Source organism: Bolinopsis microptera, chromosome 1 (genome assembly GCF_026151205.1).
Source record: "Bolinopsis microptera isolate Bmic1 chromosome 1, MBARI_Bmic_1.0, whole genome shotgun sequence".
Lineage (NCBI taxonomy): Eukaryota > Metazoa > Ctenophora > Tentaculata > Lobata > Bolinopsidae > Bolinopsis > Bolinopsis microptera.
The window spans coordinates 13047660-13062332 of NC_087072.1; the positions used below are offsets into that span (position 1 = coordinate 13047660).

Consider the following 14673-nt stretch of genomic DNA (forward strand, 5'->3'; position numbering starts at 1 on the left):
TAACCATAATATAAAATAAAATCGATGTTCGGAGCAAAAACGTTTTTGGTGTATCTCCCCTTAATGCGGTTATACATATAGATCCTTATTAAATGTGACCTATTAATAGCATTAGACACTGACTACTAGTCTAATTAGGACACGTGAGCTGATTGATTAGATAATTACCACATTATGTGTGATTTTCAATTTACACGCACATGATATCATGGGGTAACATCATGGATACGAAAATATAGGCAAAATTCTGAGTTCAGCTAGCTTCATACTATACATGAAAAACAGGACATCAAAATTGTACACATGAAAAAGAATACATCTGCAAAATACATAGCATCTCAAATCCGTAGCTCATAACTTTAGTGATAAAATCAGCGACATCTGACACCTGACATGAATAGTAATCCAGCTATATTTACATATGAAAATGTTATAATGTGCAGATTAGGCAACCCGAATATTTTACCTATTTTCAAATACTCTGGTAATCTGGGAAATTTGTTCGATTTAACCCTCAACATTCAAATTTTGGTCTTTGCAAAAATATCACTGAATTAAATCCCGAAATTAGATGTTTTCCACTTTATTCTCAAGAATAAAAGAAAGTGACCAAGAGAACCACGTGCAATATATGATTAAAAGTTGTCGGTAACGTAGATGATTTTGTGCTTTTCGATCGTATCAATATCTTTCTCCAGTTGTTTCATCTCAGCTTCCATTCTTTCTTTCCTGAGAAGATAATGCGGTTATAATTAAGATTCGCCATTGGAACTCGTTATGATTATTCTCCCATTAATGATCAAAAACGGCAGACAAATATTCTCGTCAGGGGAGGAATAAGATTACCTGGCTTTCTTTGGAGCAGTGTCCGTGACAACAGACAGACCCTGATATTGTAAATGTAACTCCTCCCAGTTCTTCTTTAGACCATCCAGTGTCTTTTGCCTGAATTGTTACTGTCGTTAAACTGAATTCTTTAAAAGAGCATTCCATTAACAATCAATCAAAAACAGAGTATAAAATATTGCTGCATCAGAATTATACTGATGCATATTTGTCGAATGTCGATCATGATTGATATTGAAATAAATATGATCAAAAGTTAACTTTCTGTACCTTTCAGGAGCGGTAACTTGGTTCAGGGCGCCTTTCTGTAATCTCTGTTGAATGTACTGTTCATAGTTTGCCTGATGTTCGGCCATCTGCTTCTTCCTTGCTTCCAAATATTTAGGTACTGTACCGTAATTGTCCTTCTTTACGAATTTGGGTACCAAACCGGAGTCCTAAAAATATCATGATAATCACTGGAAATACAGAAATTAATACATTTTTTTGTTACAGATAATGGGTATAATTGTCAGTCGAGAAAAAAACCCCGATCAGACGCAAAATATACACGCAACAATCAACATATTTACAATTTACTTATTTATTGAACTCGCAAAAGTTTCAATAGGTAATTACTTTTGACATCTAACATACACAGATTTCTGCGGTAATATAGATGTCAAACCTCCAAGGCGTTTGTGGTTCCACCGGGTGTATCCACATATTTAGGCTGGGGTTTCTTGGCAACTGACATGATGTTCTCTACGGCATTAGTATGAAGGAAGTTCTTGTTCGACTTTAGCCCCATGACCGGCTTTTCGTCTCTCTTGGGCACGGCTGGTCGCTTACCGTCAGCATTTGGTCTTGCGAAGGCGGCTTCTGAAGTTATAGGCGAATTAATGATAGGAATCAGAATAAATTTACAGTTTTCTTTGAATTGTATCGAATAATCCTGCTTCGGCCGGCCATGCAGTTTGAACATCAAAACAATACTAAGGTTACCATGGAGACGCGCATTTAAAGCGAATAAATTGCGTCTTTGATATTGCGCGAACGTTTTCGCGCGTTCCGCTTTTACTATTCTGTAGACCTTTCATTTTAGTTAGAGATGTCAATGTCACAGTAGGACATATAATAAAGTATCTGGTCAAAACCTGGCACAACTTAGCGAGTTTAGAAGGTTTGAGATGTTATTTGTGCTCCCTAGGGTCTCTACTTCAAAAAAAATTTGGGTGGATAATTTTTTATGTTTGTTTAAACCCGTGACCACGCCCTTTTTAAAGCGTGGGAAAACTTTCCCAAAATTATTGAAATTTGCCTATAATATTTGATGGGGGTCTCTAAATGGCTTGATATGATGCCATCAGTATTACTAGAACATAATAAAATAAAATTTGGGTAAATAAAAGTGTAGTGGCACCCTGACCACGCCCAAAATTCGGAAAATTCGAAGTTGTTTACTCTAGCAGCAGGGAGGTGTTTAGTTTGTATTTAAACTGCTGAATCGAGTTAAATAGGTTATATAAGTAACTTAATTCAATTAATTGGGCATGTTGAGCCATTAGTTTAGCCTTGGGGAACCACGCCCATATTTCATATTAGGCGCGTATGTGAGAAATTTTTATCTCAGCTTCTGAAGACCGTAGAAACTTAACTTTGGGCTTAAAATTACCGCAATATGTAAGTTTATATTGACACTATTAAGGTGCTGAAGCTCTCCAGGACTTACTTTTGGATAAAAATGAGAAAAACTGATATAATTTACTGAAGCGCATTAACAAAAAAAAACTTCCCTAGCAGCTAGGTTAAGTCAAGTAGGCAAATCAATGTATAAAGTTTTACTCGACACGGTCGAGTAAAATTCGTAAGGTCTTAAGGTCATTCTGGGCTAGAATAATTTGATTTTGGGTGCCCACGTTTATCAGTAGTCCAACCCTGGCCTAGGTAGTAAAATTTCTACATTGCCCTCAGGCGCAAATATAAGATTTTTCTATCCATCTCAGCTCCTGAATATTGTAGGACTTTCAAGATAACCACAACAGCAGAATGGCCATATTGATATTTATATACAAGCTATGAAGCAGTATGGGGTCTATAGTGCATAGTTTTTGAGATATTTATTTTTAAAACATGATTTTTAAATATATCTTGCGCTTAAAAATACAACAAAGGTTCAACACTACCGCATTTATGTACCAGCACCATCAGCTCATCTTAGAAATCACAAACAACCCGCCGGGCAGCTATCTCTAGTTAAGCTCATTTCAGTACCCGTTGACTATAATATATGCCCACTTTTATGTCAGTACAACCTCATCTAGCAAAGTCCAGCTGAAGCAGGAGGCCGACTTCCAGGTCCCCCCATTATTAGGGGTCCCATGGAGATCAGATCATGTCACTAATCAGTGACGTATAATTAGTGATGTGATCCATCGGTAGAATTTAATTGACCTAGAAATGGGCGAGATACAGGGTAGAGTTCACATGTTAACTCTGTATGTATCATAGCTGTGCATTAAGAAGTAAACATGATCTGATGATCTTTAAGATTTGACCGCTCGACTCGTATATCACATAAGGGACGGGAGCTCTTGCTAAAGCTAAGGGGGGGGGGGGGGGGGGGGGGGGGGGGGGGGGTCTCGTATCTAGGGATGTCAGACGTACGTGCCAAAGGCATGCAACAGGAGTGAGCCGATCTGATGTCGAGCAAGTATTCTCTGAAATAACGTACTATATACAGACAAACTTGCCTAAGCTAATGTCTAATCTATAGTTGATTATTTCGAGAAGACTTACCTTGGGTCAGTCATTGTGGACAGTGAGGTGAGGCTGCTCCCTGCATATCCCTTAGGAATTATTAAAGAGCAGCAAGTCATTACTGACTTGTTGTAATGACTCAAATCACATGTTCTGTAAATCATAGCTGGTGGGGGCCTGGAAGTCGTGCAGCCGCTGAAGCTACTAACAGTTACCTCCAGCCCTATCCTAATATTACTTTTCCCTCCAATTCTAGCTCTTTCCAGTGACTTCAACTCCATTCTAATTTTTTCAAGTGAATGATTTTGTTTCCATTGTAAAATTTCACCATTTTCACAATTGTTCACCATTGTGACCCCCAGTTCTCTTCCGGTATTGGGATGGCCTGAGATGCTTATATCCTTTTCAGTAACCCTAACCCACTTGCACTCTGTGCCAAGGCACTATACTCGTATACTAGTTGTAGGGGGTTAGTCCTACGAGCCAGGGAGTGTGAATCTTAGTGATTGGCCGACATTACCCGGTTCCGGTCCGGCAAAATGCGGCAAACCGAAATATCCTGTCTTTTCCGGTCCGGTGGCCAAAACCTTTGACCGGTCAGTTTCTTACCCTCTGCTCTATCCAGCTGCCACTGGAAGCCTACTATTCCAGTTCTTCTGCCAATAACTTCCTGCTCCATCCATTTGTGTTCTTCAAGTAACTTTATCATTTTCCAGCAACGACTGTTGCAATTTACTCTATCCATGTAATAGCATCAACATCCTACAATTAAAGCTCTTTTAAAATGTTCCAAAAATGATTACTTAATATAATGTGAAAGACCTCCAAAAGGTTGCTATAAAATTTAGATTTGTAGGATACTGGTGATAGCTAGCAGGCTAGAAGCTACAATTAGTTGAAGAGGGCAGCAACAGGGTAGAGTTGGAGCCTAGAGATAACTGAAGGTTAGTTGCTAAAACCGGAATTTACTTGATGAGATTGAGGTCAGTGGAAAGAGCTAATATTGGAGGGAAAGGATAATAGCAGAAGATAGCTAGAGCTGCAGTTAGCTAGTGCTGGAGTTTCCTAAATGAGATTGAGGTCGGTGGAAAGAGCTAGGATTGGAGGGAAAAGTAATAATAGGATAGGGCTGGAGGTAACTGTTAGTAGCTTCAGCTGGACTTTGCTAGATGAGGTTGTACTGACATAAAAGCGGGCATACAGGGTAGGTTGAAAATAGGTGTGTAGATTGTAAAAATCGATTATGTTTTATGTATATTATAGTCAACGGGTATATTATAGTCAACGGGTACTGAAATGAGCTTAACTAGAGATAGCTGCCCGGCGGGTTGTTTGTGATTTCTAAGATGAGCTGATGGTGCTGGTACATAAATTCGGTAGCCCAAGATAAATGCGGGTAGCCCAAGATACATTTAAAAATCATGTTTTAAAAATAAATATCTCAAAAACTATGCACCCCATACTGCTTCATGCACCCCATACTGCTTCATAGCTTGCATAATGTATATAAATAAGGGCTATTCTGCTGTTGTGGTTATCTTGAATGTCATACAATATTCAGAGCTGAGATGGATAGAAAAATCATATATTTACGCCTGAGGCAGTTTAGAAATTTTACCACAGCTAGGACAGGGTTGGACTACTAATAAAAGTGGGGCACCCAAAATCGAATTATTCTAGCCCAGAATGACCTTTAGACCTTACGAAGGACACTGTGTCGAGTAAAACATTATACATTGATGTGCCTACTTGACTTAACCTAGCTGCTAGGGAAGTTTTTTTTGTTAATGCGCTTCAGTAAATTATATCAGTTTTTCTCATTTTTATCCAAAAGTAAGTCCTGGAGAGCTTCAGCACCTTAATGGTGTCAATATAAACTACATATTGCGGTAATTTTAAGCCCAAAGTTTAAGTTTCTACGGTCTTCAGAAGCTGAGATAAAGTTTCCTCACATACGCGCCTAATATGAAATATGGGCGTGGTTCCCAAGGCTGAACTAATGGCTCAACATGCCCAATTAATTGAATTAAGGTTACTTATATAACATATTTAACTCGATTCAGCAGTTTAAATACAAACTAAACACCTCCCTGCTGCTAGAGTAAACAACTTCGAATTTTCCGAATTTTCCGCCAAAAATTGTGTAAATGGGCGTGGTCAAGGGTGCCACTACACTTTTATTTACCCAAATTTTATTTTATATTGTTCTAGTAATACTGATGGCATCATATCAAGCCATTTAGAGACCCCCATCAAATATTATAGGCAAATTTCAATAATTTTGGGAAAATTTCCCACGCTTTAAAAAAGGGCGTGGTCACGGTTTAAACAAACATAAAAAAATTATCCACCCAAATTTTTTTGAAGTAGAGACCCTAGGGAGCACAAATAACATCTCAAACCTTCTAAACTCGCTAAGTTGTGCCAGGTTTTGACCAGATACAGGATTAATAGCATGAATGTCTAAATTTATGATACATCCATGATATAAGTAAGGTAATCAATAGAGATGACATGCATTTCAGATCCAAGAATGTTTTTAAGGACGTTTTTAAGGAATTAGATTAGAATCAGCAGCCAGCAATCCAACATAGGATTAGGTGTACAATAACAAGGTAATGACACTGAATATGGAGGATCTATTTAGCGACCACCGGTTTTGTCTTTTGAACAGGAAACCCATAGAAAGGTGGAAGATTTTGTGTACATAGGTTTCTGATCGAGAGCAAAAAGAGGGAGATTAGGAACAGAAAGGAAGAAGCACGGAGAGCCTTACACAAGCAAAATAATATTTGGATACCAAAACTACATATTTAGGAGCTTAAAGATTGGATTAGTCATTGCGGTACGGGAATCGGTTTTGCAGTACGGATCAGAATCCTGGACACACTCAAGGGATAAGTTTTGACAGACATACACAAATATGTTGTGAATGGTGCAGGGTGTTTCTTTTATGAATATCATCATGATTATTTCAAACAAAGAGAAACACTCAAATTGGCGGGCAAACGACCCGTTTTATTTATTATCATGATTATGTAGTTAGTTGTATTAAAATATTGGCCTGAAAAGAACAGTTTCTCCTTTGCAGCAACAATGTCACTTTACGTCACAAGACAAATTTTACTCTGCAGTTGTAACAAAATCAATACGTATTGTGTTTTAAATGTGTTCTGATGCAACTTTTTCAAAGGTCGATTCACAAATTAAAACCTAAAATCCACTTTACTTGTTAATATTAACAATTAGTATTAACGATATATTTTCAAGCATACGTTTCCAGTCCTTAACTATTAAATATTAATCAAGTAATTTTCTGGGATGTTCAGATTAAACACTGCTGAGTATAAGTTTTATCTAATAATAGTGGTGTTATTAAACTTCAATTTATGATTATTGTTACTCAAGCTCAGGTGAAACTCTATTAGGCAGACTGTTATGAGCTTATCATTGTTGGTTGTAGATTGAATTAAACTCCTACTAAGGTTTTCCGGAGACGTGACGGAAGGTCTCTAGATAAATGAAACTGTTCCATTGTAAAGATTCGACATCGTATTTGCGATTTTTAAGAACAACAATTTTTTCAAAGCACATGAGTTGACATTTCGTAATATGTTTCTCCATCAAAGCACAACTGTCCATGTGAGGGTTCTAAGTAAATTACGAAGCAATGTGCACGACTTTCGATCTATCCCTGCCTCAAATACAGCAGTCAGGTACATGTAGACTATTTTGCTGGCCAGTTGTTCAATAATGTTGCTTTCTATTTGCCTGTTTTTCTTCGTCTTCGGATGCAGAGGTACGTTGCAGAGATCGTTTGATAGATTCTTACATATTTTTAACGTAAATTCCCAAATCCATTTCAATCAATAATTTCGTCCGATGTAATGATCTGAACGCTTTCAAACTAACAATCAAAAGTATATCCACTGTTTCAGATTGTGTGTGGCGTCGTCACACAAACCCCTCGACAGAAACGCCAAAAACTTACATAACAGATACCTGGCCTCTTTCTGATACAAGCAATAAAATTACAACATCCTCTGCTCGAAAAGGCAAGTCTACAGGAGGTTTTACAGAAGTGCCTACACGAAGCAATGTGTACGGTCCTGCTACAGAAATAACCGGCACAATCTCAGAAGAGAGTACAGGAACAACTGGAACATGGCTAGAAACGGAACGTACTTCAACTGAAGAAACCATAACAGAGCTTACTTCAACAGAAGTTAGTGGAACAGAGATCACTAAAACAGAAGCTCCTACAACAGAAAATTACAAGGATGCCAATAAAAAGAGTATATTGCCAGCGAAAACAGAACCGGAGATTTCTGGTATTAAAACAGAAATTACTGATACAGTGATTTTCATCACTGAAACTTTACGTGAGAAGATCGTGAACGGAACATCCACGAGAGCACTCCTTCAAGAAGTCATCGAATGGATGAGCGATTTAAACAGAAATGCAGTCATTGGGATAATATCCGGTGTTGTCCTCGGAGTAACCACCATTATTATTACAATGTGTGTTGTTAAACGAAAGCTGGTGGAGGCAGTCAGGAGTAGAGAGGGTGGCGCTGAGGACAGAGTGGGGGAGGATGTGGAGGAAGACTAATGGGCCAAATGGTACAGTAACAATTGAAGTGAGCTCAAAAACTGTGATAACCTTCTACTAGTTAAACAATTATAAATCATTAGTTATCAGCGATAAACTTACTTTCTGGCAGGACCGGCTCCTTGGCGTGTTTAGTCATGAAACTAGTAGGTTCATTGGTGGCAACTTTAGCTGGACCCTGAAATGTTGATTGTTGAACTATGTTATGGTGTAATATAGCAACGTTGCTATTACCCCGTTAAAGAAATATACATACTATGTTATACAATATACGTTATACATTCTATATTATATGTATTTAAGGTTATAACTTGTTCAAGTAATGTTATGAAACGTACCATTGTTTTTGAAGCTTGTTTGTTTGTTTTGAGTTCTGCTTTTGCTGTTTCATTGAAAACTGATTTGTACCTGGAGAAAATTATGATAATAATTCAACAAATATTGTAAAACCAAAATCGTTATTTTCATTTATTAGATAATACGATAATGTTATTGAACAAATCTACAAACCTAGGATTTTTAGCCTCTGGCTGCCTGACTGTAGGCAGCAGGTTGTAAATGCTCTCCTCACCCATCTATTAATAATATTATTTGATAAAAATCATGTAAAACATTAGTTATCCAAAAACTTAAAATGAACGAGAAAAATCTGATAGAGACTGTACCCATTCTCTATATTGATTGAACATTTGAACCAATGAAACAAGCAAATTTGATAAAAAGAACATGTAATTAACTAAATGAAACTATAGATAAAATCTACGTAAAATTTTGTATTTCACACAAACAAAATTCTCACTTCACCATAAAACATTCATAGAATATTTATGATATTGAAGATTTAGGCAATCAAATAAAATACGCTTGGCAAAAAAATAATTTTTCGTCTCACAAATTAAACGATTTGAGCAATTTTACTTAAATAAATCACAGAATCCATCTTCTGGGCCTCATGCCAGTCATTTGATCGTATAAAATAAGCTCACTGCACTGATTTCTGAATTAAGTTAACAAGATAAGGCGATACACACATTTTGAAGACCCTGCTGATCAACCTTATTCTGTTTTCAAGTGTCAATAGCGAGAAGTTTCTCTTCTGAAAGTCTTGTCTGTGATACTTCCTCTAATCTGGGAATAAAACCCGCTAGAGGTTGGTCCTGCGGTATCGGAGGTAGAGAATCGGAGTTCTCTTCTGAAGCAGATGGAGTTTTGTCTTTACCGCGCTTAACATGTCCATTCATCTCAGCGAACAATGCTCGAAGTACCTTCTCTTTTTGTTCCCAAGTGAGATCGCCAATATCTTGATACTCCTCGATAGTATCAAATCTCTCTGCCTCCTCCAAATCTGAATACACACTGTTTGTGCTGTGTGGCAGCTTCCTGAACGTTCGTGTTCTTGGGAAGGGCGCTTTTCCTTTTTGAGCTTCCAACATTCTGCTGTGGTATGCAACTTCGGCATCTTTACGATACTGTGTTCTGTTAGCCACAATCTCCTCTTTTACTTGACCAAGAGCCGTCAAGAAGAACGATTCAGTATCAGTTCTCTGATCTAGAATTCGTTTTCCAAGACGTTTGATGTGCTTCAGTTCTTGTTCCTTCAGTTGGAGTGCTTTTTGAAGTGTATCAATGTCCTCATTACTGTTAAAAAGCTGAGCATCACACTGCCGAATGACCTTCTCCTGTTCTTGAATTGAATCTTCAACGATATCTGCAAGTTTTCGCTCCAGCCCTTCAATCCGTTCCTGTTTCTCTTTCAAACTCTTTCTCTGGTTTTTAACTTGCTGCACTTTCTCTCTGGTTATACTCTCGTTCATCTCCTGAGAAGCGCTCAATGTTTCTACTTTGTTTTCCAGATCAGCAAGAGTCTTCTTCAGTTCTTCTGATTCTTTCATGTGAAGAGAAAGAGACTCAGTCAGTCTCACATTCTCTCTGTAGATGTTTCTAGTAGTTTCGTCCAAGTTCTGAACTGCCTCGTTGTGAGCTCGTTCTGCTAGTTCAGCTATCTGTCTTGATGCCTCTGACTGGAGTCTGAGTTTTTCCTCAAAATATTTGTGCTCGATGCCGTTGATACCCTCACGTGCCTGTTTCCGTTCTTGGAAAAGTAGGTCTCGCATTTCGTCCAGTTCGTGCTGCATTTCATTCTTCTTCCGACGGAATTCCTTGATTTGCATGAGTTCATCTTGCATGAGCTGTGCCTCACGTTTCTTATCGCTCAGTTGTTTTTCGAGTGTATTTATCTGGTAAGTGAAATCTTCAATTAAAGCTTCGCGATCTTTTCTAGATTCCTGTTTTAGGTTCTTTAATTGATTCTGCAGCTGCTCAATCATTTGATCCTTCGTAAGGTCTTCCTTTTTTAGGTAAGATATCACTTCGATTGTATCTCTCTCGGTTGCAGACATTTGGTTTTGAAGGAGATCATTCTCTGCTAACAATTTTCGAGCTTTGTCTCTATAGTCTGAGCGAGACTTCTCGGTAGCATCCAATTTACACTCCAATATCTGATGTCTGGTGACATTTTCCAACTCAAGATCACGTGATTTGTTGGGCGACTTACTTCCTTTCTGTGACTTCCCTTTACTCTTTTTCTTACCTTTTTCTTTCTTTCCTTTCTTCTTTTTAGCTGCCATAACTGAAAATGTGATATACCTTAATAAAAACTTTAATAATGATTTAGATGTTGTTTAGAATAAAAGTTATTGGCAGTGTCCAAATGATTATGTTTTACAAAAAAACACAATTAGAAAATATTTCCGGAATTTGAAGGACAGAAACACGGCAGGTGGGAAATTACCCTTAATTACCCTAAATAACGTACTGATAATTTGTAAATTCTCTGACATTACCGTTAATAACGTACAAATAATTTGTAAATTATCTGACAAATTTGTATACCGATAGATAAAAGCATATGCCATCCGAACGATCGACTATATAGCTTTTTCAAAGCTCGAACAGAAAACAGCCAGAAACAACAGAATTATAGAACCTAAACCTCTAATACAAATGACGGTATTATATGAAGATCCAGACGCCCTTAATTTCACCGTTTTTACTATAACTAAATCGAGTGCATGTGCATGTTACGTCATACTATAAAATCAGGACCAAAAGTACCGTGACCATACTACGAAGAAAAATGAAATTTACAAGTCGAGTATAGCATACAAGTATTGCCCCATATTACCCCTTCTTCCACCATCTACCAGTCACTTTCTTCTTCTAATAAACTGTACGAGGCAGCAGACTTATTCTTATGAGTATGTCAGAAGGTAAAGATAAAATAACTTCGACAAAAAGTCATTCGAGATTTACAAGCAAATACGGTGAAAAAATCAACAAGGCATAGTGGGGTTGAAATGAACATTTTACCAGTCCCTTTATCTTAGAACTTCATTCTTTACATAAGTCAAACCGAACGAGCAATCTATATAAATCAAAATTCGTCGACAACGTCCAATCATGTTACAATTGAACTTAATTATAAAAAACAAATCCATTGCAATCGTGAGCCAGTGCGGTGCACATCGAGTAGTACAAACATTGTGATTTTGCGGAGTGAATTTAAGGCGCAATCATTCGAGCAAAAGCGTCCTTACGCGCGGCTTATTTTATTGGCTCATACTTTAAAAATGTCAATCTAAAATAAGTAAAAAATGTATTTAATAATATAATTAACTTTTTCATATTAATAAATTTTTATTTATTTATTTACAAAATATTTGAAAACGAATTTAACTTGTATTTTAAAGTAATTTAATATTGATTAATATAGTTCAAAGGTTTGACGCGCCGCGCAAACGCCGCAGTTTTTCTGTACATAAATAGTCATTTTGGAATCGAGCGTATGTTTATTCGTTGCTATGTTAATTTCTCAGTTAGCAACGACATATCGCTCGCTCCGTGTACAAGTTGTCTTAGTTTTCGATTATCTCGTCTGCTTTTTTGATAAATACTTCCAATAATTGATATCGATCTTCTATTACTATGATCACGAAGTTGAGCTTTATTGTTTTTGGCTTGAAAATTAAGGTATTTTAGCACCATGAAATTAACTAAAACCATCGTGAGTCGTGACTTAAAATAATACATGGTTTTGGAAGCCATTTCTGGATCTACGAACTCAGGCTGAGACACGAGCGGACATATTGATGTTATAAAATTCTTATTAACGTAATCTGTTTTTTTCAGGATATAGTGAAAGGTAGTCTGTTTGATGATAAACGTATTTAGATTCTAGTCCCTCGGGAAAAGTTCAGTTGCAGTTTGTGGAACCCATGTACCTCTTTAGAAGTTTGCTAATATTCCTCTAGCTTTCGATACCAAAACTTTTCATAAATTTGAAACTTACTTGGCGTTGGTGGTATGCATTCTCGGTCCTATTTGCTCTTAAACAGAGAGCTGATAAAGCTGAAACAAGAACCTCTCTGGGGCATAGAAATAAATCCATTAGATGAAGCAAGTTTGCTAGATTGGGATGTGACCATGCTAGGACCAGTAGAAACCCCTTGGGAGGGTGGCATATTTAAACTTCTTATCAGGTTTTCACCTCAATTCAATGATAAGCCCCCAGAAGTAAACTTCTTCACGATTCCGTTTCACCCAAATGTTGATATGCTAAATGGCAGACCATGCATTGACTTCCTTGACGATGTAACCCTTTGGAACCCGGATTTCTCAATGTCTTATGTTCTTCTGACAATACAGAATATGTTAGCATCACCCAACACTGAAATTGCTGTGAACACGGAGGCATGCAATGCTTTGGAACTGACTCCTGCTATGTATAGGCAGATGGTGTATGATTGTGTGACTGCTAGTAAGCGGATCGCCGCTGGATTACCTCCGCATGAAGACGATGAATCTCTTGAGACTAAACCTGCGAAAGAATCAATTGACCCAAGAAACAAATCTAAAACGAAGCTCATCCACAAAGTTTCATATGATGACTATCTTTCGATTTGGAATGGAATTGCAACAACTAAAATTTCTAGAACTGCTCCTAACCCACTGATGAAGATGCTTCAGAAAGACCCTCATTTCAAGGACATACACATCGATTCCAGTGACAGGGTATTGAGAGATGCCAAGAAGCAGCTGGAAAACCACCATAAACTAATATACGGTGTTAACTTAGTTGACAAAGATTGTGAAATCGACCCAAAGTCTGCGTTATTCGAGCGTCTAAAATCAATGCAAAATTATAATACTGGAGACGGTAATTTACGGCCGGTTACGGGTGATGCTGAGTTGTTGGAAATGTTAGCATGGACTCAGGGCATGGAACCAGAGGAGGATGTGGAGGCTCTGATGGAGCTTCAGAATGAACCAAGTGGAGTCCCGCCTCATTCCAGTGCTATCACTGATGCAGGATAAACTGAAAAACTCGGCCATCATGAATCTTTTCTTTCCTGATCATAAATGTTATACTGACACTTGGTTTGATGTCTTTTGATTGTTTGTTATTCGTGCATTGCACATTCCAACTCATAATTTGGGTACTTCAAATCAGTGGTTGATATCAAAATTCGATTTGCAAATGCTAAATGCGGCTTCTTTTCATCAGTCGTCAGATCAAGAAATAATTTATTAATGATTATTGTATTGTCTCTTATTAAAATGTTTTTACCAGTTTTATGAATACCATTATACAGCTTTTGACTTTTTCATTGTTTCTCTTTAGCCTTCATCACTATTTTCGATGTTGTGTTAATCACTTCTAAAGTTAGTGACTATTGAATCGAATAATCATATTGCTATTGTTGGTTTCTATTTGCTCTCATACGTCTCTATTTACAATAGTTTAATGTAAAGCCTATGGTGAATTTCCATGGCAACATTTCAACCCCGGCCCTCACCGGGCAGTCTCAGCGCAACTGCTAAAGAGAATCCAATACGATTCCTGCCTCAACTCCCTGAAAAGAGAGCTAAACCAGTATGGTCTAAGTCAACACCCCCTTTCAAAACAGATGGAGTCTTGTTCGATATCACCCCTCATCCTCCCGGGGGCTCCCCTCCTGGTGAGATTGTTCATCTAGATAGTTTTGTTAATGTGCCTACATTTGCGCTCAATCTTCCCTCAATTCAAAATTCTGTTACATAAGTTTCTTTCCCAAAAGTTTAGGTTACGTTCAGGAGAGCTTTTTAAGTTTAAGTTTAACCAGTAGATACAGGTAAACCTTAAACCTTGATGGGCCAGTTCATCATCTCTTACCTTAAACTAATATCACTGTTTTCAGATGATGCATTTAGACGGAAGAAGTTTGAGAATCAGAGAAAGAGGTCGGAACAAGGTCAGAATGATGCATCTGCCAGACGTACTGCCGCCTTTCAAAAACCAAAGAAAGATAGAGAGAACTTCCGACAGGCGCTTATTAACATCCTCATGTACGTTCCTAATTGAATCTTTAATTTTTTATTTAAAGTGGGGATATAAGAAAGTTGAGCAAAACTTTATTTCAGTCGATGTCCATTTTACT

General features: G+C 37.6%; 4 protein-coding genes across 5 annotated transcripts in view; 2 read left to right on the top strand and 2 right to left on the bottom strand.

Annotated features, from left to right (window-relative positions):
• Positions 1-245: 245 nt before the first annotated feature.
• On the bottom strand, positions 246-8793 carry LOC134826115 (enkurin-like). The gene is made up of 7 exons (XM_063838391.1): positions 8708-8793; positions 8536-8605; positions 8300-8375; positions 1514-1707; positions 1117-1283; positions 847-945; positions 246-729 (listed from the first exon to the last, which is right to left on the bottom strand). The coding sequence occupies exons 1-7, from the start codon at positions 8770-8772 to the stop codon at positions 636-638; spliced, it is 765 nt and encodes a 254-aa protein (XP_063694461.1). The 5' UTR covers positions 8773-8793; the 3' UTR covers positions 246-635.
• Positions 8794-8908: 115 nt separating this feature from the next.
• Positions 8909-10885, bottom strand: LOC134826113 (basal body-orientation factor 1-like). Its single transcript, XM_063838389.1, has one exon. The coding sequence runs from the start codon at positions 10822-10824 to the stop codon at positions 9265-9267; it is 1560 nt and encodes a 519-aa protein (XP_063694459.1). The 5' UTR covers positions 10825-10885; the 3' UTR covers positions 8909-9264.
• Positions 10886-12461: 1576 nt separating this feature from the next.
• On the top strand, positions 12462-13668 carry LOC134826114 (ubiquitin-conjugating enzyme E2 U-like). Its single transcript, XM_063838390.1, has one exon. It carries the CDS (start codon positions 12560-12562, stop codon positions 13568-13570), a length of 1011 nt encoding a protein of 336 aa, XP_063694460.1. The 5' UTR covers positions 12462-12559; the 3' UTR covers positions 13571-13668.
• A 326-nt stretch (positions 13669-13994) lies between these two features.
• Positions 13995-14673, top strand: part of LOC134826112 (dynein axonemal heavy chain 7-like) — a 29947-nt gene continuing 29268 nt past the window's right edge. The window contains exons 1-2 of one of the 2 annotated variants that reach the window (XM_063838388.1): positions 13995-14214; positions 14434-14581. In XM_063838388.1, coding sequence (XP_063694458.1) covers positions 14025-14214; positions 14434-14581 — 338 coding nt within the window. In that variant the 5' untranslated portion in view covers positions 13995-14024. The remainder of the gene's footprint in view (positions 14215-14433; positions 14582-14673) is intronic. The other variant, XM_063838387.1, reaches the window with a different exon arrangement.

What these genes read in the sequence shown, in the direction of transcription:
- LOC134826113 (XM_063838389.1), bottom strand. Translation starts at nt 10,824, where the DNA reads ATGGCAGCTAAAAAGAAGAAAGGAAAGAAAGAAAAAGGTAAGAAAAAG.
- LOC134826115 (XM_063838391.1), bottom strand. Translation starts at nt 8,772, where the DNA reads ATGGGTGAGGAGAGCATTTACAACCTGCTGCCTACAGTCAGGCAGCCA. An exon ending in CAAGTTACCGCTCCTGAAAG is followed by an intron (nt 946 to 1,116) that starts GTACAGAAAGTT and finishes GTAACAATTCAG; the next exon opens with GCAAAAGACACTGGATGGTC. An exon ending in ACTGCTCCAAAGAAAGCCAG is followed by an intron (nt 730 to 846) that starts GTAATCTTATTC and finishes TTATCTTCTCAG; the next exon opens with GAAAGAAAGAATGGAAGCTG.
- LOC134826114 (XM_063838390.1), top strand. Translation starts at nt 12,560, where the DNA reads ATGCATTCTCGGTCCTATTTGCTCTTAAACAGAGAGCTGATAAAGCTG.